The sequence below is a fragment of the Sardina pilchardus genome, chromosome 14 (genome assembly GCF_963854185.1).
Source record: "Sardina pilchardus chromosome 14, fSarPil1.1, whole genome shotgun sequence".
NCBI classification, from domain to species: Eukaryota; Metazoa; Chordata; class Actinopteri; order Clupeiformes; family Clupeidae; genus Sardina; species Sardina pilchardus.
In genome coordinates this window covers 30,259,493-30,286,503 of record NC_085007.1, presented here as the reverse complement: position 1 = coordinate 30,286,503, position 27,011 = coordinate 30,259,493, and the positions used below count along the sequence as shown (strand labels likewise).

At 45.7% G+C, this 27,011-nt stretch overlaps 1 protein-coding gene across 16 annotated transcripts in view; it reads right to left on the bottom strand.

The window, feature by feature from the left end:
• The window catches only part of LOC134100640 (transcription factor 4-like), a 150,461-nt gene that overhangs the window by 57,480 nt on the left and 65,970 nt on the right, over positions 1–27,011 (bottom strand). For 12 of the 16 annotated variants that reach the window (XM_062553977.1, XM_062553976.1, XM_062553982.1 and 9 more), the window contains 3 exons: positions 24,832–24,893; positions 12,612–12,741; positions 11,697–11,746 (listed from right to left, as the gene is read on the bottom strand). In XM_062553977.1, the coding sequence (XP_062409961.1) occupies positions 11,697–11,746; positions 12,612–12,741; positions 24,832–24,893 (242 nt within the window). The remainder of the gene's footprint in view (positions 1–11,696; positions 11,747–12,611; positions 12,742–24,831; positions 24,894–27,011) is intronic. The other 4 variants (XM_062553987.1, XM_062553988.1, XM_062553984.1 and 1 more) reach the window with 1 other exon arrangement.

Here is a 27,011-nt window from a genome sequence, read left to right as displayed (position 1 = left end):
GTGTGTGTGTGTGTGTGTGTGTGTGTGTGTGTGTGTGTGTGTGTGTGTGTGTGTGTGTGTGTGTGCGTGTGTGTGTGTGTTAGTGTATATGTGTGTGTGTGAGAGAGAGAGAGAGAGAGAGAGTGAGAGAGAGAAGGTGTTTGAAAGCAGATCACAGGGAATAAATCTGATATGAAGCTGAAAACAACAGGCCATCTAAAGCTAGCTTCTGACATGGATGTGGCCTCTACTCTTCGGCCAGCAGGCTAATACGAGGAGTTTGTGTGCATGTGTCTGAGCGTGGTGAGTGTGTGTGTGTGTGTGTGTGTAGTGTGTGTGTGTGTGTGGTCGGGGGGGGGGGTGGTTGTGTTGTTGGCTAGCCACTGAAAATGGGGCACAGCAGCCCCCGCCACCTCCAGCACCATCCCCACCACCCCCCTGTAGTAGATTTAACAAGTGAAGTGTAAGCGCTTGCCAAACTCCGAGCTTCAGAGAGAGAGAGAGAGAGAGAGAGAGAGAGAGAGAGAGAGAGAGAGAGAGAGAGAGAGAGAGAGAGAGAGAGAGAGAGAGAGAGAGAGAATGACAAACCTCTGGGAATACGTCCCAAATGGAACTAAATCATTTGCATATGCCGAAGCAAGCGCCACTGGAGCGTGTGCTGGGGCTCCCGAAATAAAAGTTTAATAATTCAGCGCACCTATCCTCCGCGGCGGTGGCGCAGGGTGCTGTGGCGTAGATGGCAGGGCTGTGGGAGTGTGGGTGAGGGTGAGGGCCTGGTCAGCTGCTGTTCCTCCACCCCCCCCCCCCCCCCCCCCCCCCCCCCGGGCTCCTGGTGCAGGGTGGGGGATGCGGAGCAGGGTTGGGCTGGGCTGGGGAGTGTGTTTATTTGTGTTGGTGTTTGTGGGCTGCAGCAGGGGAGGGGTGTGTGTGGGTGTGGGTGTGTGCGTGTGTGTGTTGGGGGGGTCTGTTGGGTAGGAGGCGGGCTTAGTGGAAAAAGGGTGGCTCTCTGTCTCCTGTCCCTCATCTCTATTTCTCTCTCTCTCTCTCTCTCTCTCTTTCTCTCTCTCTCTCTTTCTCTCTCAGGGCGTACTCTCTCGTTTCCCCCTGAGATCAGAGTAAACAGTACTTGAATTATAATCACACATTTCATTCTGATTTCATGCTTGGAGGATTTTTTCCCTCATTAGAAGCCGGAGCTGTCAATCTTCCAGGGCTCGTCATTCCAGCCTCCTCTCTGACTCTCTCTGGGAGTTCACAAGTATGCACCCCGGCTGCTCAGGCCAGCTCCACGCTCACGCTGACTTGTTTATCAGTCGCCTGCTACAGATCAGAAAACCGTCTCAATTTTAAACGACTTTCAGAATGAAGCAATGCTACCAATGGAATTAGTTACAAAATGAGGAGCCACACATGACGGGCAGGTGAGTAGAATATGCCCACCCAGGGCAGAGATGCACAGAGCCAGGCCCACCTAGTGCCCACACGTCTATACCGCACACGGCCACACGAGTGCCAGAGACACGTCCAGCAGGAGACCACATGCTGTATACCAGCACCATCAGCAGAGCAGTGTCTCAAACACAAGCGAAAAAAACAACCTTGCTAGCTATTTCAAAACTATTTTAACAAACACTATCTTTTATCAATGAACACAAACCCATCGCCCCAGTTTCAAAATGTGACCAAAAGCAATAGGAAACTGTCAAAACTACACGGCTACACTGAAAGAATAAAGAACTATAGATGTTGACATACTCTTTTCTCTCACACACATATTTCTTGAGAAGACTATGTGCATCTCACCGTTTAGAATTATACAAATGTGCATGACTAGTGCCTAAATTTAGTATCAACCATTAACACCACCCATAATATGATCATCTTATTCAGATGCTAGCAGCTGATTCACATTCACACAACGTGCACTGACCTTTAAGAACGATAAAGTGGACACTGACACATATGAGCGAAACCCACATACCTTCAGGAACTCAATCAAACGACAACAGAAACTCACACACACATACACACAATCATATTCACACTCACACGTCTGCAATCTCCACCACCCCACACACACAGAAATGGACACACTTTAAAGAAGCATATGAAAAAAGCTCATGCTATTGTGTGAACCATCAGCTTTATTTCACTGTATGCTGTGTAATCATAGGATCACACAAATGCTTTCCGAGACAAAACAAAACAAGGGGAATTCCACCGATGAGTCTCCATTTATTTTAATGAACCAATTTGAATTTTATACCGACCTTAATTCAATTGTGCTTGGTGCACAGCAAATCCGTCCAGCACTGGAAGTGTTAATTAGCAGCGGCAGTGTAATTAGGAGTAGCATTAATGTCTGTGAATAGGGAGTAATTTAGACCAGCACAACGGCAGGCAGAAACACACACACACACACACACACACACAGCCTCTGCCTACACCGTTCCTCTCTTTTGAAAGTATTCGATAATTTCAGCAAATGTTTGGTATTTCAAACTGCTCGCTCTCGGCTCAAATATGTCCGAAAGGATGTCCAATTGTAATCTTGAAATGGCATTCATCAGCGGAGGCTGCAGATTCTGACAAACATTAAACACAGTAAGGAGGCAATTATGTATGCATGATTTAATCTGCAACTAATTAATATGCAAATGTATTCATATGTTAGTTACTAAATTAAAAATGCAAAGCAGCCCTTATGGTGATTCTGTGATTTCTGCACAAACAGAACATTTGGAAATAAAAGGAGGGGAAAAGAAGCAAACTTGTGCAAAGTTGGAAATCTTTACTTTAGCCAACCTGTTGCATGGAGGCACGTATAGGAGGAGTTCATATAGGTCTCTGAAAGCTGATGGGCAATTTGTTTTTAATTAGACAGCTCGGAGAACACACGAGGGCTGAGGGCTGAGAGAGATGGAGAAACAGAGAACTGTTCCTAGAAGTTGAACGACAGAAATGACAGGAAGACAAACCCCGGAAAAGTGAGAGGAGAGAGGGGTGGAAAAGATGATGAAAGCACGAGAAAAGATAATGGAAGTAAGAGAGGGGGGGGGGGGGTGTTGTGTTGTATGTGTGTGTGTGTGTGTGTGTGTGTGTGTGTGGTGGAGGGGGGGCTTATCCAGCGAGACGCTTCAGACAACAAAGGCGCAGCGCGGAGCAGCTGAGAGCTAGAGGAGCAGAGAGGAGAGGAGAGGAGAGGAGCGCAGAGAGGAGCGGAGCGTGGAGGAGGAGGGAGGAGGAGGGAGGAGCGCTCCCCCATCAGATTGATTTCAGGTGGAGCGCGCCGGGGCTTTGTGTGTGCGGCGGGGCCGGCGGCTGGGCAGAGGGGCGCGTGCGGCGCTGAGCTACCTGCCCGTGGCTGCGTGTGAATGGGGGCCGGGCCGCTCATGGGGAGGGGGATTGTTGGGCCTGAATAGAGGGGTCACTTAGTGGATAAAAGAAGCCCTGCCCTTCTGCTCTGCAGTCCCCCTACTCACACCCTCCCTCCCTCTCAGTCACACACACACACACACACACACACACACACACACACACACACACACACACACTGTGAATGTATGCACATGAGCTGAAGCGACACACACATACACACAGGACTACCTGGGTGGTAACAGTGTCAGAGTAAATTCACGTCAAATTTCCCCTCTACAGGGATCTCTTTCTCTTCACTTCCCCTCTGTGTTTTTTCCTCCACTCCCTCCTTTGATTGGCCTGAGCATAGAGTCATAGTGGTCACACAAATATGCATCCTGGCAATTGAGGTACATACAACGCCTAAGACCTTCTCCCAATCCAAAGAGCCTCCAGTTCATCCCTCCTCCTCCTTCCACCCTCTCTCTCCCTCTCCCTCTCTCTCTCTCCCTCACTCTCTTCTATTTTGTCTTGCTGGTTTCCATCTCCCCTGGCTTTGCCCGGTGCCAGCCTTGGTGCTGTCCGCTTTTATACCCCCAGTAAATCAGAGCCTCTGGAACCATCTCGCTTCCATGTCCTCTACGTGGGGGGAATGAATACAGCGCCGCACACACAACCCTGCTCGCTCGCTGACGTCTGCCACACTGCTGCTTGCCAACAGAGGCGGGCGCTTGGCGGACACAGCCACCTTCAACTGGCACCAAGGAGACGACCCTTACCCACACACACACACACACACACACACACACACACACACACACACATTCCACACTCCAGGCCAGTGAGCAGCCACCCCCAAACAAAAACATACCAAGTGCATTCACACACAAATAACACAGTTCCACATGAACAACGCTGATGGACAGATTTTATTGCAACCATTCTCTCAAAATGCCTAAAGTATCTTAAGCAACGCACGCAAATTTAAAACAGAAAAATGAGTGAAGGACGGTTAACAAGAGAAATAAAGCTTAAAAAAGAGACGCTGGAAAGTGCGCGAGTGTTAAAAATGGTTGCCAGAGTGGACGGCACTAAAAAAAGGGATGTTGTGGAGCTAAAAGAGGAGTGTGGGGGAGAGCACGGACTCCCCAGGCAGAGCCACATTAAACATGCAGAGGGCCGCACTGGCACCGGCTCGGCCGCGGCCAACGCCACACAGCCCTGGCATCGCCGCTCCTGCCCGTGCGCCCGCCTATCTCTCCGGCGCGCCGTGCCAATACACGCCTCACTCCCGATCTTTAGATTGTCTGTGAGCTCAAGGGATAATCGGAACCGAAACACGAGGATACACCCAAATAAAAAAAGCGCGTATATATGCACATGTAGAGAGAGTGTCACTCGAGCGGAAAAGCATGAATACCCAAGCAAGCCGCGGTCGACGCACGCATCTACACAAACGCGCCGCAAACGCGCATCGGAGCGGGCGCACGGCGATGTTGTTGCCGTTCTCGGCGACAGATGCTGTGTGCACCGCTGATGGACACTGGGAGGCCCACTGGCCGCTCACACACCTGGGGCTATGTTCTCCAGCATCGCCTGCCAGGGCGCTTTCAGCTCCAAACAGCCTTAAAATAGGAGGGGGGGTGGGGGGCTGGGTCACAAATCAGAACGACGTGTCTGACTTCCCTCCCTGCTATCTGTCCAGGAATCCCCTGGATTAGCCGTGCTTGCTGTGGGTTCGTGTTTTTCCGGGACAGAACGGGGTTTCTCAATGTCAACAATTTCACATGCATCATTTCATAAAGCCAATTCGGCAAGTTTCAAAGCACGACTGATCAGCTTCCATCATTTTATTTCAATGTCAAATCGCTTAAATCCAATTTAGAGGTCATGTACTTGACATCTACGATTTTAGATGTAGGATAAAAATACCCTGAATCTCATCATTAATAGCAGCATGAAAACATGTAAAAACATTCATACATTTAGTTACTGTTATACATGTTATTAAGTCATGAAGTCATTAAAGTCACTAACCATCATGTTTAGTGTTCAACGTGAAATTTGACCAATATGCTTCAAGTACTGTAGCTGGTTCAGTAAGAGTTAAATCTGCGATAACATAAGAATGTCTGCGTGTCTGGGGATGACTGAGGTCTCTTTAACCATCCAGACCCTTACTGACCAGTCGCTCTCAGAGGAAATCGCCTCAATTTCCTTTCAGTGCATCACAATGGTGTCCATACACACCCATGCGCAAACACGCAAAACACACGCGCGCGCACACACACACACACTTACATTTAGACCCAAGCTGGGTTACGCATACGGATGAAATAATGCTTCAAATGTCTTCTGTAATGCATTTTACAGCCTTCAAAGGATTTTAAGTATTTATTAAAGAATACCTGCTCTTAATATTTCAACTTTCTCTTTCTATATTTTTCAATCAAATTCATCAAAACAATGAATTATCGATATAATTCTTTAATAGGTCAACATATTTCATTTAAGTTCAAGAGGGAAGGCTTCCAGTAAACTACATGTAAAAACTGAAAGATATGGAATAACATCCCGATCAATGCTTTACACAGAATGCCTTACGCTAATCACAGACCTACCACACAAAACATGAGTTAAAAAAAATTAAAATGTAGAGGCAACAGAATTTTTTGATTAGTATATTTCTGAATTGTGCAATTAACTACATGGAGATAGATTTAGAAAAAAATGTTCATATTGTCTGTGACCATTGAATCTATTTCAATAGGGAAATAAACACATTGATTATTTTATACATTTTGTCAGTAGTCTTTATTTAAATATATCAATTATTTTCCCTCGACTCTCATTGAGAGTAAGGACGGATGTGTATGCCTGAATAGTGCTTGCTAAAGGGTAGTGTTTCTCTGGCAACACCAGTTGTTGTTCAATGCCACTGCGGTACTTCTCTGGCCTTCCAAGCCAAGCGAGCGACGGGCATGCTGCTCAGCCAAACAATCCGACACAAAAGTTCCTTTAAGGAACAAAGCGTGGCCTTCTCTCAAGTAAATAAACAAAGCATCGCCTTCCCTCAAGTAGAACCTCGCACTTGCCATCGGTGCACGGCTACTCAAAATGGCCGCCTTAAAAAAAAAAACGGTATTGAAACCACGGGTCGCGCAAAACAACAAAGGGAAAATAAATAAATAAGCGGAAACTAAAGACAAAAAAAAGCTTAATAGTACAAACAAAACCACAATAAAAGGCATTTAACCCTGCGTGGCGACGAGAGGGTCTTGTGAGCGTGCTGCTCGGCTCTCAGAGCAGGTGCTGCTAGGGAGGGCGGCGCTGAGGGCACCTCGTGCTACACAGCGACCAGAAAAAAGAAGCTTCGCTAGAAAATAACCCCAGATGACCGTCTCCTTGCAGTGTCCAGCTCCTCCAAAAAAGCTGGTGTCAACGGTAAAAACAAAAAAACATTTGCTCACCAACTGTGTCTGTGGATATTTCCCCTCTCTTACAGCTTGCAAAAAAATGAAAATAATCTGCAGATAATCAAATAATCGAATGACACACAGACATTCCGCCCCCTTCTGCTTGTCTTTTTTTGGCTGAGCCTAAAAGGCAATAAATAAGGGCTTAGCATTTATTTTACACACAGGCCATTTGTGGGGCCTTAATATTATTCTCAAACAGCGCAGCAATATCCAAAGGGATACAGCCAAACCCACACAGCTGTTACTCTGCTGTTTCTTAAGCTTTTTTTAAAAAATCATGAGGTCATCTCATGCTGCATTCTGCTCCAGTACGCTCTGAGACTGTCTCTTCTCTCTTTTCTCTCCACCATCAAATAAACAAATGGAGCAGTCAAGCCGACAGGTAAATCGATTTGAGGGAAGCCCGGCAGGATTCGCCCTCTCTGCCCCGGGCGTTATGTACTTGCGTGCACTAAAACCAGTGTTAATATCCCTGACAAATACAAAAAAGGCTCCTCTTTAAAAAACAGGGCTCTTGAGATCTCGACATGAATGACCGTGCACTTTCTTGCATTATAACACGAAGGTGAAATGTGTTATGAATCCAGCGGGGGTTTGGAGGAAATGAGTCTTCAGGAAAAAAAAAAAAAAAAAAAAAAGGGAACCGCTGTTCTGATCCACAGCACTACTGGCAGTGAGTGGGAGAGGAGAAGGAGGAGCAGAGAGCGAGAGAAAGAGGAGGAAGGAGAGGCTTCCAGAGCATGTGACCTCCTCGGTCTGCGTCTGGATTTTGGGGGGAAAATGTGTGGCGGAGAGAGCAGAGACAGAGACTACAGGCCTGTTGAGAGCTGCCTTCTGGTGAAGGCTTTCAGCGGCAGGCGGTGTGACTCACAACCAGAGCCTTTCGCCCCTGGGGGGCCACGGGAGCCGTACAGTATGGGGGGCCGGGGGGGATTGGGTGCCGTAAGCCCCCATCCCCCCCCCCCCGCTTTAATGTGCGCCATTCTCCAGGTTCCTACAGCAAATGCCGACAGCTGGCACCGAGACATTTCCTTACCCGTCTTCCTTTCTTTTCTTTTTTTTGCACAGTTTCTGGGCTGTGGCCAAGAACTTCACCTCCACCCTCCCTGTCAATCATCCTGTCACCCTGGAAACGCACCTTTAACGCTCGTCTCTCTCACTTTATCATCCGTCCTCCTCCTCCCCGCCCCCCACCTCCACCCAGGTGCACTCCGTGGCTGGTACCTCGGCTGTTTCAGCAGGTTAACGTCTGCTAGCCGTGTGTTTCCCCCCGTCTCGTTCACGGTTGTTTTTCCAGCGTCCCCCTCCAGTCTTTTTTTGCATGTCTCAGCCCAGTCATGGACGAGTCTAGAAGGCCAGCTGGACCCACAAACAATTAAGTTTACTGGATGTCTGGGGAGCAGGCTGAGAGAGAGAGAGGGAGAGGATGCTAGGCAGCCACGGCTCAGGGCGCTTTTGTCTGAAAATGTCATTGTGCGACATATGCTAACACCGTTGTGGAAACCACAAGAGCACAGTTAAACGCCAGTAAAGTATCTTAGCCACATAAACCTGTGCTGTCCAGGCTTTATTAAAATGCATAAACTCACCAATTTGTCTGTGTCATAAAAAAAAAGGCAGCAATTTAGTGTTTAACCAGACTAAAAGATAAACACCGCTGGAAAAACACGGAAATTCAAAATATTGTTTAATGTCATTTTTGTGGGGTAAAGCTGTAATCTTTAAAAATTAAAAAGACAAAGTTAATAGAATAATTATCATAATAATTAACACAGCCAATTCTCTACAGTAAACAAAGACAATGCCTTTATAAGGTTATTGCACTCTTGAGAACGGCATTAAACGAAAAATGCCTCATTAACAAACTTTAAAATTCACTTTGTAAAATTATTTATGCACAACAGAAGTGTGTAAGGCCAATTTATAAATTGAAAAAAATATATGGATTTGGTTGTACGCATCAGAGGCATTCTCACACTGTTTACACAAACATGGCGAGAGGGAGAGAGGGAAATCAACAGAGAGCTTCAGAAAAAAGCCGGCGCAGCACTGAGTGCATTTGCAGCTCCCCTGAAAACCTGTAGGGGGCAGAAAAGCTTAGGAAACAGGAGCGAGAGCTCACTGGAGATTATCCCTATTGAGCCCTTCACTAGACCCAACTTAATTTAATTAACGCTGTCTACTTTAAACAAAATCAGATATGAACTCACGGGAGCTCAGGGAGCTGAAGCGTGAGGAGTGCGAGGCCGCGGCCCTGACTGAGATGGAGGTCTGCCGTTTTTGGGAAAAACTCCCATCTTCTTATTCCCACATCTCGCCAACCCATCCATCACTCATCACACAGCGCCGCATACATAGCTCACCTCCGGGGCCTTTGTGTTTTAATTCCAAACAACAGATCAACTCCAAAATCAACTTCTACCTAGATGTTTCTGAGAGACTAACAAGCCACTAATACGGGCTCATGCGGATGCATTTCAGACATTACTCAACTGTATTTACACATACAACGCGCGGTGCCACACAAATACAAATTGTAGAGAAGATATTAAAGAGTGAGAGAGACAGAGTGAGGGAAAGAAGGTGACGAAGAGAAAGATAAATGATAGTAAAAAAAGAAAAAAACAGTATTGCATGACATCTGTAGCTAGCTCTGTGGCTGCTCAGCGTAGGCCAATAGGGATGGCCATACAGCCTCGAGGTGAAAGACAGAGCAAAGATGGAGGAGAGGAGAGGAAAGCCACACTCACACATTCTTTATCACTCTCATCAAACTAAGAGCTCCGTGCTCGCTGCATTCTTAGGCCCGAGCAAGGCGATTAGCAGAAAGAACACAGCCCTATAAACTCCATACATAAATAAACAAGTTTTAAACACGCACACACACACACACACACACACACACACACACACACACAAACATAAAAGCATTCAAAGGACAAACTGAACTGCACGCCGCCTAATGTGAACTAATTTCCTTTTGATTACCACATCATTCCAAGGTTTCTCTCATGTGACAACCTAATTGTAGTTTAAGTAAATTAACTTCCAAAACATTTTGCCTTACAATAATATGCTTTGTTGGGCAATGAAAACATCTTTTTCTTTTCTCTTTTTTGGAGTGTGAAAGAGGTTGAAATGCCAGACTGGGTCGACAAATACATCACGTTTGTTTGTTTTCTTTCAAGCACAGTCAATAATTATCTACCTTGCCGATCAAAGCACAATTTAAAGCTCCTCTTTTTAAACGGTAATTCCAGATTTCCTGGAGGATGCCTCTATGCCTCTTGAGCTGGATGCACTGGCATCACTGGCATGGACTGCTTTCTGGTTTCCCAGAGCTTCTCTATGAGGCCATCCACTGCTATGGCTACACTTCTGAGATGCTGACAAACATAACCTGGTGTCACAAGGCAGGCCAGGATAGAGCAGTGTTTAATGGCTGTAAACAGTTAGCCAAGACTCCTCCATGACACACATTGTGAAGCTTTATATGCAGATGTCAACATGTTAGTGCATTTGTAAAAAAAAAAGGGGGGAAAAAGAAAGACAGAAAGATGGGGGAAATCATATTTTACGATGTAACATATGATTTCCATAACAAAGTGCATGGGAATTTTTGGCAGAAATATCCAACTTGTGATTTTCTGTCCAAATAAATCTTATCAGACTCAGAAAAGCAATAGGGAAATATCACCAACTGGTGGAGGTACCACCAAGATTTAATCCACTGAACCACTGAAGAATTCCTGTAGAACCATACCAAACAGTACAAGACTGCATTGTTAATATGATTAATAAAATGTATATTAATGTGTTCAATATCAGTCCGTATGTGTCAGTCTGTTAGTAAGCCAAGAGATAGAGTTACAGTCTCCAACGATGTGAAATAAAATTGACATGAATGATCCAATGTGTCCCAGAAACAAGGCGGTGTTACCATGACGCAAAAGCAGTGATGAGAGACAACAAGAGAGCCATGGTTCACAATGCAATCATATTATAAATCAAATGTAAACCCCAAAAAGTAAAAAAAAAACACCTGTGCTCACATACACAGAGTGAAACACAGCCGGAGCCACTCTAAAACAACCTTCCCAGAGAAGATATCAAGAAATCTTTTCTTTTCCCTTTTTTTTTTTTTAAATGATCATCATGGGAAGCACAAAGAAGGCATTAAAGATCCACCTTGTTTCTCTGATACTTTTCCCTCTTTTGATACTAAAACCTTTTATCTGACCATTTACATTGTGAAGGCACAAATAATGCAGCAGACAGCCACACGCAGAGTTCGGGGATGGATATAAAGACCGCTAGGACAAGTCATATATCCCAGCATTGTTAACTTCAAATGAACAATTTTATACACAGCCAAGGGGCCTCACAACTGTTCACCTTATACTCAAATGAAGCTATCTACCTTTGAGCTCCTTAGTAGGGATTGCTGTATGGTGGAGCACTGAGTAAGTGGACTTACTTCACTAAGGCAGTAACAACAACAATCCTTTTTTTTTATAACCCCTCCACAATTTTAGGGATTTTGATGGTTCAACAATCACAAGACAAATTATATAGATTTGCACATTTAATTTTGTATGAATCATTCTGTGAACTTATGCTTTTCATGTTGAGTTTATGACCTGTTTTGAGATGTACATGAGGACTGAAGTTAAAAAGAAAAAATAAATTGAAAGGGGTGAATTTCAACTGAAAATTAAAATCAAATTCCATGCAGCACACAGGGTTTTCATTGCTTTCCCTGAATTCTGACAATGAGCTGAGGAAAGTCTAGCTCTGCAGACAACCGAGACGTGTGGTATGGCTGGCACTGCCCTAATACAAACCCAACATGGGTAAAGTGAAGTCAAAATAATCACTTACTGAAGAGGGTAAACCAGGGGGAACTTTCCGAACTTTCTTTGTCTGGACCTCTGGGGAAAAATCAGAAGAGCAGAACATATTTTTAACATGACACTTTGACGATGTCTGTAACACTTTCCAGATGATTGTTTTCAATGGCAATCCTTATAGAAGAGATGAAATGTTTTTTACACACACACACACACACACACACACACTTTTCCCTACAAGAAAGGACGTTAAAATACCAAAATTTAGATCAATCACATCATATTGGGCCAGCACGAGACATGCTAGGATTAATAGAGGTTTTTAATGCAGTTGATCCTTGGGAATAGGAATGTGTGAATGTGCATGTTGAAAAGGAAGGTGAGACTTTGATAGAAATCAAAGTGAGTGAGAATTGCCCTGAAGGCTTCTATGCCTCAAGGCTGCTTCTTCAAGGCCTGATGTTTATTCCACTGTCACTTCTTGTAATTCTTTTTACAACATCAATTCACACTGACACATTTTTTGTTGTTATTTTTAAGCACACACACACACAAAAAATTCAATTGAACGCACAATGGGGAAATACACTGCAGGAAGACACATAATCTGATTTCAGCATTCACCATCATATTAACATCTCTCAACAATCAAATTATTCTTTTTTTATGTTTTAGGCCAAATCCTCTCGACATTTGATCTTTTTTTATTCTGGTATGTTTTAAATGGATGATCGGTTTGCTCTCATTCTGCCCTGTATGTTTACGGTCATTGTAAACTACGGTCAATCCTTTATTTGAAAAGAGTGCATCCTGCGATGTGTCCTGAGCGAACAAAGCATGTTTTTAAAAAAGAGGCGGGTTCACAGAAGAGCAGAGGAGGTGTAGTGGAGAGGTGGAGACAGCGGGAGATGAGAGGAAGACGAGATGAGAGGAAGAGGAGGCTCACCCATGTGGTCGCTGTGCATGGGTCTCCGGCGCGGGTTGCTGCCGTAATGCTGGTAGTACTGGGAGCCTGGCTTGGTGGGGGACACTGTTCCAGGGCTGACCATTCCCATCTCTCCCCCCATGAGATTCGGCTACCAAACACAAACAAAACAGAACACACATATACCTTGATAGTGGTCATTTACCACAAAATTAAACTCACTACAATGTACGTGCCCTGTTATTTTTATTTTTTTTAAACTGTGTATGTGTATTTCTCGTGTGTGTGTGAGTGTGTGTGGTTATCACATTATATAATACACCTATGCAAAAATAAATATTGTTATGCGCAGTCCAATGATTGTCTTTTTTATTTATTTGGGTAAATAAAACTGTGTGGTGGACTACAAATCATAATACAGCACAGATCAATGCATAGCAAAGTCAAAACAGACATTGCTATGAACTCCTGATGAATCCATGTCATCAGTCAGTCATCTTTCAAATCCAGCAGGAAGATACAAGGCATTTCTTTGTGTGTCCCAAATAAAACGGGCTACTTGTATTCAACACATATTAAAGGCCAACATCAAAGACACCAAGACCCACTGTACGCTTATCCTTTCTTTTCTAATAGCATTTTAAGAACCTGCGTGACCAATGTTTAGGAAAAAAAGCAAATCACCTTTTAAATCCAAAAGTCACCATTACTAAAAAAAACAATAAAGCATGTTGTTACACTATTTTAGATATTACAATCACAATCGATACATATTATAAAAATACAGAGGGATTACCTCATTAGCTATTTTTTTTTTCATTACTAATACCCATAATTATTTAACATTTTAGATAGCTTGGTCCTATTCTGTTGTAAACTGTACATTTAAATGTCTGTTCAGACATGACTGTCAAACTTCCCCAAACTAATACACAAGAACACTTACCCAGAGCAAGCACATCCCCTGACCAAAGGCTGCATGGCTAACAAAATTGTCATCATCAAATTAAATCATTCAGCAACTACAACGTTTGTTTGTTTACTTCAGAACTTAAAAAAAATAGAAACACAAAGAAAACCAGAATAAGTCAAACAAAATAAAGGTGACAGGTTGATGCCAGACATTCTACTGGTCGGTCGGGTTGCGAGTGAGTCGCGAGCGCGATGCTGAAGCTCCCTGAAACTTTATCGATACTCGAAGTTAACTTCCAGAGAGTGAACTAATTAGTGTGGTTGATAAAGTGCAAGAAAGTGTTTGCCCTAATCTAAATTCCAATCACTGTGCCTCTCACAACAGACTTAGTGATGCTTCACTAGGCCGCCATTCACATGCAAAACACCCTAAATAGGCCAATTACATCCCTGCTCCAGGTCCCTGCAGCCATGCCGCAGACCCGGCATCGCCAGCCTCTTGCGCGCTAAAACAAAAGGGGCCTTGTTTTAAATAAAGTCATCCCCCCCCTTTCAGCTTTCTCTATGATGGGGGTGGGGGGAGCTTTTTTTTTCTTTGGTGGTGGTGGGGGGGCAAAGGGGGTAAAAGGGGGGGTCTGCACAACTAAAAACAAAAAGTGTCTGCATTGTCTAGCCGACTTTTTCTCAGGCCTGAGTCACCCAGGCAACTGCACGCCGCCAGAAATTCTCATGCAGCCGCCGCTGCTGCTGCTGCTGCTGCTGCTGCTGCCATCGTCGTTGCTGCCGCTCACCATGCCCAATTTCAGAGCTGACTGGCGGAGGTACCCAGCTGGCATCCAGGGGAAATATTAACAAAGATAAATGACAAACACCTGAATCGGCGAGAAGACGCCCCATGAAGGATTAAGCCTTGGCATTAATAACAGTGGGTATGCCTACTTGGGCACCAAATGATGATTGCAGAAAGGAGAAGACATTAGCGTAATGGCAAAAATACAAAAAATACAAAACACACACACACAAAAAAACTAAATAAGAAAAATGAGAGACAAAGAAAATATGGAGGAAAATGCATCTACAAAGAAAACAGAAATGTTGATGCACTACCAGTTTCCAAGTCCAGGGTTTTTTGTTTGTTTTTTTTGGCTAGATAGAAACTCCAGGCAGACGGTGGACAGGGAGATGGGCAGTCAGGGTGTGTGTGTGCGTGTGTGTGTGCGTGCGTGTGTGTGTGTGTGTGTGGTGGGGGGTTGTGTCCCCCAGACCCCGGGACTGGAGCACACAGGGGACCCATGGCCACAGAGCGCGCCCACACAGCCCTCTCCAGCATCCTCCCTCTGACTGGAGGCCAGGGCCCACACTAGTCAGCTCTGGTCCAGTCCAGTGCTCTGAGTAGCCTAGCCAACGGCACACAGGCCCGGGCAGAGACGGCCCACTCGGGTTGGAGAAAGGGACAGAGAAGAGAGACAGTGTCAGACGGAGGGTGTCAGAGTGACAGAGCACTCACATTCTCTGAGGCCTGGGTTGTCCCTGGGGTCACTACATAGGTACATAGATAGCTTCAAAAGCAACTACAAAAACCATAGGCTAACTTCTTCCATGTCTCTTTTGCAAAGTGACAAATGGGTGAATACAGCTGTCTAGCCGCTAAGACAGAGATTTTTTTTTTTTTTTTTGAAAAATGAACATATCTTTTCCAGGCGCCTGAAATCTTTTCTTAATCTCCCTTAATCCTTGCAACTGCATGTTTGTGTTAAGCAGAGTAGGTATACGTGACCGCCTCCAAAGTCATAAAAGCATATTATACACACAATGGAAAAGATCAGAGTTAAAAGAATCACAAGTGATAACAGCATAATACTGTGCTTTTGATGAACATGTTAGACGGCGGTTTAAGAGCACGCTAATTCTGTCTCTTTCCCTGTTACCCATCAGGGGTCAAGGGTCATGGACCATTCAGGGCCCCCCTGTGTTCTATTGGTGAGTCCAGGACTGTCTTGTGATGACACTGCAATAAGTCATACGGACAGAGGCACCTACATACCCACACACACACACACAGGGTCAGGCTTTTGTGCAGCTCAAAGCCCAGTGAGTGAGTGCCCCCTCAAACACACACACACACACACACCCACCCCCCTTCTTCTTCTTCTTCTTCCCGTCTCCTCAGTCTGGTGTGGAGGAGGCTGGAGGAAATTGATGGCATCTGAGTATTCTCTCCAGTCACGCGAGGGTGGGGGTGTTCAGGGTGAAGCAGTGGAGGGGCGAGTGTGTGTGTGTGTGCGTGCGTGTGTGTGTGTGTGCATGCGTGCGTGTGTGTGTGTGAGCGGGGGTGCGGGCAGGAAAGAGTCATTAATTATAAGGAAGTGCTGGCGCTGCATGGTGCACCTGTACGCTGGCTCCAGCTGACTCACACAGACACTAGCAAGGGAGCAGGAGACACATGTGTGTGTGTGTGTGTGTGTGTGTGTGTGTGTGTGTGTGTGTGTGCTACTACCAACAATCAAACATACATTGTATCGGACAGTATACAGCGTCGCACAGACAAAGGGCTCAGTTTGAAAAGTAATAGCAACAGTGAGGCATGGACCTTGTTGTACATGAACTCAGAGTAGTGCAGCCCAAGCTTCCATTCCACCTGTCTCCTCACATGATGTGGCAACTGATGCTCCTCTGGAAATAAACGCAGTCCTATAGTGTGGCCTGAAACGCATAGCAGGAACATTTGCGTTTACCTGCAATGACCCCCTGCTGATGGCCTGCGCTGCCCTGGATATGCCTGTCTTCTCACATTCACCGCGCCACAGCTGAACCATTACACACTACACGGAGGGCTCTGACCTGTTCTGTGTGCATACGTTTGTCCATAAGTGCGGCCGTGTGTGTGTGTGTGTGTGTGTGTGTGCGAGTGTGCGAGTGTTCTCAGACTGACAGTGCAGCATCTAAACAGAGAAGCAGCAGTTCAAAAGTATTCCACGTTAATTAGTTCTCACGCTTGGGTTGACGAATAAATAGCAATCATTTAAGAACACTTAAAAAAGAATCAGACACTACATTACACCTCACCATATCAGCCCTCTGTCGGAGCCAATTACCCCACTGTAGGTTGGAGAAGAGAGAGAGAGAGAGAGAGAGAGAGAGAGAGAGAGAGAGAGGGGAGAGAGAGAGAGAGAGGGAGGGGGGGAGAGAGAGAGAGAGAGAGAGAGAGGGAGAGAGATAGAGAGTGTTGGGGGAGTGGGGAGTTGAGGAGGGAGTTGAATGGGAAAGACAGAAGAGACGTAAAAGGCCACACAGCAAATGCATGTGTTCCAGACCCTGGTAAAGCGATGGGCTGTGTGTGTGCTTTGCTCCGTCAGGGCCAGAGAGAGACGGGGCAGAGCGGGGGAGCTGTGGACGGTGCTGTGGGCCTGGGCTGCATGGAGACGGACAGATGGACATGTGCTGCTGTTCCTACTTTGTGATTGTAATGGACAGACTTATTTAGGGAAACCGCGCCTGTTTCTCATCTGGGGACGGTGCGGTTAGTGAGATACGGGTGCAAAAATGTGCGGTTCCCTAGGGGTGCAGTGTGTGTGTGTGTGTGTGTGTGTGTGTGTGTGTGTGTGTGTGTGTGTGTGTTGAAAAATACACATGCCACATAGCAGCTGCTTTGCATTGCTTACATCTGTGTGAGTGTGAGTCTGTGTGTGTGTGTGTGTGTGTACATGTGTGTAGGTTGTATGGCTTTAGCCTGTTCCCTTAAATCACTACTAGCAACCATTTGGTACAACATGGACACACACATGCACACAGATACACTTCCAAAAAAGACGAGCGCTAGCTGACCGTATGTAACATATTGGAAAATTTCTCACACGATGCCAAGGCTGTCAAATTAGAATCCCTCAAAGACAGCACGCACCCACGACTGTTTTAATGATGTGGATATACAAGCCGTACGTATACCTACATACCTGTAAGTGTTGTGATGTGGATGCATATGTGTAAGTAGGTGCGTGTGTGTAGGTGCGTGTGTGTGAGTATGTGTGTGTGTGTGTGTGTGTGTGTGCGCATCAGCTCTAGGAACTCAAAGGCTCTTCCTGACAGCTGGCCTCTGTTCCTCATCCTCACACAGCTGCTCCCCGCCGCTCTCCCCCAGCCACCCCTTTGATGTGGCTGCATCTGAGGAGGGAAAAGGGTTAACACAGCACACTTTCATCAGCGTGCACGCGTGTGCACACACACACACACACACACACACACACACTAGCAGAGTGGTGTGCGACCACCGCCTCACTGTCATATTACTACCAACACCTACCAACCCATACCATAACCCAATCAAGGCAGCCTGTGTTGCAGAAACAGGGGAGATTACTAGAGAGCGAGCGAGAGAGAGGAGGGTGAGAGAGTGAGGGAGAGGGGGAGGAGGGGGAGAGAGAGAGAAGGAGGGAGGAGGGTGAGAGAGAGAGAGAGAGAGAGATGGGAAGGGTGCCTGAAATAGATATAGGACTACAGCCCTTTACCTTTATCACACTAACGCCCCTAAACACAGAGGGGGAACAAAAGCAAACCGCTGGGTGTTAATTAATAAATTCATGTTGGGTCGAAATGAAGGCTTCATCATAAAATAAAAGAATCTGTCTATTTCTGATGGCAGATGTGTCTAAATGATTACAGCCGGTCTCTGGAGAACACGTACAGTAGGTCTTTTAACTAGAAAGCAGCATCTGTAGGAGAACATGCTACCACACACACAGCCTTTCATTAAATCAAGAGAAGATGAGCAGGTCCAAAGACAAGCTGAGGGATGAGGCTTATACAAGATGTCAGTGCCACACACACACACACACACACACACACACACACATTACTGCATACGAGTCTTCAAATGACTTTTGTCAAATTGAATTCAAGCCTGTAACAACTGATTGAGGAAAAAAGAAGACACCAAGATGAACTGAGGCAAGCGTCACTGCTTTGCCTCTCTATTCTATTGGGCTTGACTAGGTTCCCTGGCCATGCTTTATGCAAACCACACACAAATAAAGGCCTCTTGTAATCACCAAGCACAGTGACACAAAACATACATTAGCATCTAAATTATACATGAAATTCATCAATCATTTCTGAAAAGTCAGAAAAGTAATGGAACTATTGATCGGACAGAAATAACCGGCCCACTGATTCTTCTCTCAATGACAATCATCCTCATGACTCCTTCAGCCCTCCCTACCTCTCCCAAGAGCTATAGCAAACTCAGACTGTGTTCAAAGAGCCAGCGGCGGTGTGAGGATGTTATGCCGAACTGTATGTGTGTGTGACTAAGTGTTAATGTATGTGTGAGTAAGTGTTAGTGTGTTTGTGTGTGTGTCTAAGTGTCATATAAGTGCATGATAGTGATGTTTGACATCAGAAGAGGAATAGCTGAAATCATATTACAGTGCGTGTGTGTGTGTGTGTGTGCGTGCGTGCGTGCGAGAGAGTGTGTGTGTGTGTGTGTGTGTGTGTAGGAGTGAGTGAACAGCAGGTGCACAGAGATAGGGTGCCTTCAGGCATGTCTTCCGCATTTGCCGAGTTCCACGCCTTTCACACACGTACACACTTCACACGGGGCCCTCTTAACAACGGGCAATTATCACCCCCCACACCCCACACCCCAAAAGACAAGCAGACACATAAAAGTCAAATCCAACTTCATTCAGAGCATTGCCGAGACACGATGAGCTGGATGTGTGAACTGCTGCTTACATGGCAAATACAGTACTATGAACAGCTATGACGAACTCAACTGCACTTAAGGGCGAGGCACGAAAAATGAAAACACAGACACAGAAAGACACTGAAACTATGCAATATGACATGCAGACACATATCTTGGACGGATGATTTGCACTTGGAAATTCCGAGCGACCCTGATTTACTTGTTGGCGTTCAGCAACTATAAATAATCGTAAAATGCATCACGCTCTGCATCTGACCAGGACCGCCTCACAATGCGTCCTCCGACACCATTGGTTAACGGCAGCCAATAAGAAAACATTGCACCACAAGTGCGTGTGTCTCTCAATGTCAGATGACATGGCAGCGCGTCTGCTTGCGTGTCCTGGTGAATGGATGAGTGTGTATGTGCTTGTGAATGTACGTGGGACAGGATGTTGTGTGCGATTGCCGTTCTCTCTGTGGCCTTCGCTCTTGGCCTTGACCCGCTCCCAGTAACTGGATCCCAGTCAACAGCCCGCCCCCCACCGCCCTCCCCAACAGAGTGGGGGGGACTCCACATGGACGCTCGCATTCCTGGGATATTTCCACAGCTGAGCGCCTCCAACTCCCCCCACCCCACCGCTTCCAGAGACTCACCACGCACTCGCCAGACACCCCCCCCCCCCCCCCATCTCAACCTCTGTTCACCCCTCACTCATTCACACTCTCCACTGGGACATTCCCACTTGTGTCTACTGTACTTCCGGCTGGCTCAGGAAATGATGCAGCCATCTGCAATTTTTTCCCCCGTTTCTATTTTTTTTTTTCCATCTATTTGGAGTCTTCTTCCCAGATTAACTTCACATGTGGGATTTTATGGACAACCTCCTCAGCCGCGGGGAACTGGAGTGGAACTTTCGAGAGCATCCGATGAGGAATTTACATCATCTGTCAGGCACTTTTATCCACATTGGAGTGAAGTGAACGGTATAGACTACATGTGCTCCCCGCGGGAATACAACCCCTGACCTTTGGAAAGCGCACTCTAAATCAACACAACTGCAGGAGCAGACCGATGACCCAAGCCGCAGCGTACTTTACCAAACAGTGTGTGTGTGTGTGTGTGTGTGCGTGTGTGTGTGCGTGGGGGGGGGGGCAGGAGGGCAGGGCAGGTGTTGGGGCTTTAATAAAATATTGATTTTGGTGGAGACAAATGAATGAATAAAAAAGGTAGGGGTGATTATGGATGTGACGTGCCCGAGTGTGAATGTTTGATTAGGCCGAGGATGTGTGGCTGCGAGGCACACGGGGCACAGCCGAGCGGAGTGGAGCCGAGCTGGCCGCGGCACACACAGAGAGACAGAGAGAATGGAGGCTGATGGGTGTGCGCGCCGAGCGCTACCTAATGAGAAGAGGAAAGAGAAGCTCAGGTGCGTTTACGCCCCAACATACCCCAAAACCTCTCGCCGCAACAGCCGCAGATTTGGGAAAAGCCAAGACGGGGGGCTGGAACAGCGTCGTTATTTTTAGATTTGGCCTCCAAAAATGCGCTAATGGATGGAAGGTTCTAAAAGGTGAGACGACAGTGAGTAGGAGGCCTGTGCCCTCTCCTGTAACTCCAGATGCTTTTTAAACCGCTAAGACATATAGTCTACATGACGAATGCGAACACCGTAATAGCTCATGTGGGGCCCGCACACAATTTATCCTCGATATTATTCCCCTGCTGTATATTAAACAAGAGGCCCCAGCTGAGACACCGTGTGCAGTTCACCCCACACAGCTGATCACCCCCCCCCCCCTAACCACACACACACACACACACACACACACACACACTGCCAGTGGCCCTCTTCTCTCTCGCTCTCACTACCTATCCGTCTTCACAGGATTTTTTTGCATGCTGTTCATATTAAGAAGCAAAAACAGCCACAAAGAAAATCATATGGGTGCTTTAAACAAGGTTTGACTTTCCTACACAACAGTAAATTCTTCACCAGAGAATTAAATAGTTGTAAGACGGTGTCCGAAAGGGAAACACCTCTGGCAAAACCAGTGGACAGTATAGCTCATCAGCTGTTCAGACATAGATCTATTCACCTGATGCAGGCTTTCATACACTATTACACATTGAGCGCTCTAACACTGATTCACACACACACACACACACACACACACACACACACACACACACACACACACACAGAGAGAGAGAGAACACCAGTTGGCGAGCCTGTCCCCACCACCAGCTGCGCTCTCTCCCCCTCACAGGTAAATTCCTGCTCCAAGCCCACTCTCAGGGCCCAGAAACAGAGCCCTCAGCACTTTCCCCCGCACTGAAAGTGTGCACAAAAAAACGCTCGCTGTTGCAACTACAAGTGCAAACTCAGCTTGAGCCCTGGACCTGAGCAGATTTCTGGAGAGATAATAGAAATGTAGGCCCGCTTTAATGTCCGCGTGCGTCTCTCTGTTCATCGCTCTGTGTGTGTGCGTGCGTCTCCCCGCCCCCCTAACCCTTCCATTCCATGCCATTTTTTTCCTCTTCCCATTTTTTTTTTCTCTTCCTGTCTGTGCAGGCTACACTTTAGCTGGTCGGGCTCTGGCCTCGGCTCCTGGCCAAAAACAATTCAAGAGCAAATCGAACAATAAATCACGGTGTACTGACAGCAGCGTTTCAACAGGGTCCAGACTCGTCGAGGGGGAGGCCTATTAAAGCAAGGGGCCCAGAGCACAGCTCGGCCTGCACAGCGGGCAGCGCAAACAAAGGCCCGCACCTCGCCACAGTGGGCCACAGACACACACACACCTCACGCCGCACGGCGAGCGCACAGCAGCACACCTACAGCTCCCATCAAAACGCATTTACATTAGAGACGGCCTACCAAAAGAGTATATTAAAGCGGAGCCAAGTGAGCACCCCGAGTCTATAAACGCCGGGGAGATTTAGAATGCCCGGCATGTTTTGTCGCTAGTGCTGTGAGGGAGAGGTGACTCCATTTTGAGCTAAAAAAAAAAAAAAAAGATAATCAAACAAACAAACAAAAACAAAAACAAGTGGTGCCGCCTCTGTAGCTGTGGCTGTGGCTGTGCTGGAGAGGAGACCTTTGCTGGGAGCCTGCGTGCAGAGATCACCTTTCTAGCCTCACTGATATAATTCCTGCTTTTGGCAGTGCTGAGGTTTTCGGGATTAGCCCAACGCTGGCCTCTAACGCTGCCCCATGGCCCTCCACAGGCCCCGGCCACAGGGTCCACCCGCCCAAGAGAGCAGGGGGGAAGGAGGAGGAGGAGGAGGAGGAGGAAGCCTTGCAGGGGGGAGAATGTGGCACGACACGGACGGCACAGACGGGGATATACAGTCCCAAGTGTGGCCCCAATGAGCTTCCACAAATCCCCCAACCCACCCTGGGGTGAGAGGGATTCTGGTCAAAATGGAAGTGCTCAACGCCGCCCAGTAGGTCACACGAGCATACTGTTAGAGGGCGGCTTTAGAGGAGACGAATCAACAGGCGGGGGGGTTAAGGTGGAGCACTCGTGACCCTGAGGTCTCACACTTTCTCTCTCTCTCACTCTCTCTCTCTCTCTAAAACCCTCCTGCAGCATCTCTCCATCTCTCTTCGCTTTACTGTATGCCGTGGCAGTGGCTGTGGAGTGGCTGTGTGGACTGACGTCAGAGCGGAGGTGCTGACAGACATGTTATGCATGTGAAACCCCTGTGTGGGTAGCTGCTCTGCACTCCAATACCGGACCAGAGGTAATGGTTGAGGGTATGAGTCAAGGTTTCCATAACCATAATTACGGTGAGGTTTTGTGCCAGGTAAAATATATTTAAAAATGATAAATGAACTTTCTGGTCAAAAGGTCCAGTAATAGTATTCATACAGAACATACAGTATAATACAACATATCTTAAGCAGGATATTTGTGTTGCAACCAAAAGCAAACACAATCAATAATAGATTTTCTGTTTTATTGATTAATTATTATGAATCAATTAATATGTAAAAAAAACCTGCTCACTCTCATTAGACTGCATAGGGAAAAAACATATACGGAGCCAATGTTGTCCAATCGCATTTAAGAAGAGTGTAATCTGCCGGAAACATCAAGTGGATCTCTGGGATTGTTTGATCAACGTGACAGTAAAGGCAGACCACTTTATGCAGGCCGAGTAGTCTTCTTCTCTTCACTGGGGAAGTTCTGCTCGCCCAAACCACATTTGGATGCTGACAAATAAATGATTTACAGCACTATAACCTTTGCTGGGAAGTTTCCAGTTGGACCAGTAAAACAAATTCTTTCCGGAACGACTAGAAAAAAAGTCCTACAGGGAAAACCTGGTGTGGGTCATACCGGCAGGTTCACATCCAAATAAAAGATTTGCAAATGACTGCACACAACCACATTAAATGCCACAGAGTAGGAACAGTCTGTCTAATGTAAAGGGAACTAACTTGAATAGGAGTGCTACAATATATTAAAATATCTGCTGATCAAGTATAATAGGACAGAGTGTCAGATTAAAGTCAGAATAAACACAACCTTGTGTTACTGTAACAAACAAATGATGAGAAGAAAGTCTGACAAATGCGGATTGAAAAAAAAACAACAAAGGTTCACTGGGGAGCTCGTTCCCAAACAATCTCCTAAATCCCAGTTCCCCGTGGATCCCCCAACAGCGGGACTGCTCCACTCCCTGTCCTGAAATTACAGCTTGGTGTCAATCACCTAAACATGCCTCTTTTTTCAGATACTGTTGGCTTGTCAGCTGTCAAAAAAGATTAATTTCAAAGCATGATCATTTTTCACAAGTGACAAGACCCCAATTGGCCTTATTTTATCTATAAAAAAAAGCATCTACATGCAAACTTCCCACAGGGACAGAACAAGATGTCACTGCAAATATTTTCTTTTATAAGATGGTCAATCCACTTTGTGCTGAAGAACCAAAGACTATAAACGGTCGTGTTGTCAATTAACAAACAAAAATTATGTTTTATTTCTCACACATCTGTATGTTTGAAAAGTGCAGCTGCAAATGGGTCATTACATAAAATATCCTTTTTGAAGTACACAGAGTGAAGAAGCAAAACCAACCTGAACGCGTTTTATTGTATGGGCATGACCTCTGCGCTGCCCCACATACCTTGCATATCCACACACCCGCATATGCTGTTTCTAATCAACACATATGTCTGGTGAGAGAACCATCCATTGGATTCTTTTACACTTCCTCAGCCTTCAGCCCTCACATGCAGGGCTACCTCTAAGAGCCTGATCTCGCGCGCTAACATTAGCATATCACATTCATGAACACCTGTTGCTCGTACAGCCTGCTAGGTAAACAAACTGTTAATACTTCCACCAAAATGGTGGCATCTGTCATATTAGAAATATGTTCTGATTCTGCAATGATATTAATTAAAAGGATCTCGCCCAATCCACTGTTACCAACATTTTCAGCTGCCTTATTGGTAATCTCTTAGGAAACGCTTTGTCTTGTGTTCGGAAAAAGACGACTACAATCCATATCAGGGGAAACCAGCGTTTTTCAAGCCCACAGGAACATGTGATGCTCCATACCATATAGAAGATGGTTCCATACACAAGTTCTCTCACAATTCATTTCAGCACAACCTAGCGCTCTTACCTGATGACAGCCATGCAGGTTGGACTCTCTCCCATACGAGTAGGATGCTCTGTCTGATTTACCTGGACAGAAGAATACAAAGAAGAATGATTAGTGACTTTGATGGGAAATTACTTAAAGTGTCATAAGTGATTTATTTATTTTTTTACTCCAGACTCCTATTACATATCTGCATATGCATAAATCATGAATATTGCCTTAGACGATAGGAATAATCACTTGGACACACACACACACAGACACACACATACACACACACACACACACACAAAAGTAGCAAAAATACTGTTTCTTAAAATGAATATGGAAGGAAAAATCCATTGTACAGAAAGAGAAGCTGCTGTGTGGAGTACATTTACTATGTGCACTCTGCAGGGCACCATTATCTCCATGTCCAATTGCTGTTGTACCTACTGTATTATATATCCTAAACCATTTTTGAGGACAAGCTTCAAAAAAATGCCTGTCTTACATTACATTCTTGTTCTTCCCTCATTTTAGTAAAGAGGACTCAATTTGTCTACTCCAAAATAAAAATACTGTTTTGCCATCCACAATGAGTGGGTATGGCAAAATTGTGTGAGAAGAGAAAACAAAACAAACAAGATGTGCCATTTGTTTGCCAATTTGCGAGAGTTTGCAACAAATGGGTTTTTATTAGCACTTTTATTTACAGTGCTGACAGAGGAGGTCATATCACCATGGGGACGAGGGGGGAGGACACAAACAGATTATTTGCTGTGATGATGGTAAACACTTCTAGATAACTCCTCAAAATTAAAGAGCCATGTAACATTCGGGGCTGAAATCTGGTTGAAGCCGAAAGTGAGAATGCCTTTCTGAGTATAGCTCCTCAAAAAGAACTCAGAAATGCTGTCTGTTAATTATATCGGAGGCCATGGTCCACTAACTCACTGCCTCAGTGTAGCTGGACTGCTCTCGGACTACTGCCAGCTGTGGGATATTGGCATTGGCACACACACACGTACACACACACACACCCTTCCCTATGTGCACACAATACATGCACACACAAAAACATCATCTAATTCACATACTCTCAGATTTCATTTGCTTGAGGCAGTGGCAATATCGAATCAAACCAGCTTTTATTGAAAAATCTGTGCACTTGCGACTGTGTTCCCCTTTATAGTGTTATATATGACAGCGCTTGTTTTCCATCAAAGGGAGGCACAACACATAGAATACTCTGCAACCAATCATGTAATACAAAAATAATTCCAAACAAAAGGCCAAAGACCTTTTAACACACACACACACACACACACACACACGTATAATTATTTCTTCAATCATGTACCAAGGAGGCATACAACTGTATTTATATAACAAGCAACTCCCCGTGACCTTTTCGACCTTGTGTTCCACCACACATCCAGGAGCATGCATGGAGCATAATTACACACAAACTAAAATCCCTGGTGCTCTCATTTAGTTGTAGGGGTACTTCAGGATTTAAGGATTTAGACAGGGGAGGCACTAAACATGCTTTTTCAGTAGAGGTCAGACCTGAGAGCAGTCTCTTTCTGAAACACATACACCTGCAAACACCCGTGCAAGCCCGCAAACAAACACACACACACACACACACACACACACACACACACACACACACACACACACAATGACAAACGGACAATTAAAAAACATTGCTGAATAAGGAAACCTTTTAAAATAATGAATAAACAAAAAGAAGTGAGCAGCAGTGTTTGGGAGAGGGAACTTGGGGGAATGTGATATCACTAGCGCTATTTATACACTTACACAGCCATGGCACTTGCAAAATTCCACCTGGCATGAAAAAGGAGCCCTGCTCAATCTCAATGAAAACAAACTGCCATGAAAAGTTCACTGTAAGCACTCCAAGGACGAGAAAAGTGAGGATGGGAACAAATACATGAATGCAAGCTTTTTTTTTCCTCTACAGTTTTTTTCTAATTTGTTTCCCCTTTCAGTGTCATGTTTGCTGTGTTCACTATGGCGTATTCCTAAACACTGCTCGCCACCTCTCACAAGCACACCAAATCCCAGATAATCCACCCAACTGGAAGTCAGGAAGTAAAGACTATCTCCATCACTGGACGGAGCGGGGCAGGAATGTGCTTCTGGAGAAGCTGTGACATTGCGCAAGCTCGCACATTTGGAAACAGATGCCGGTT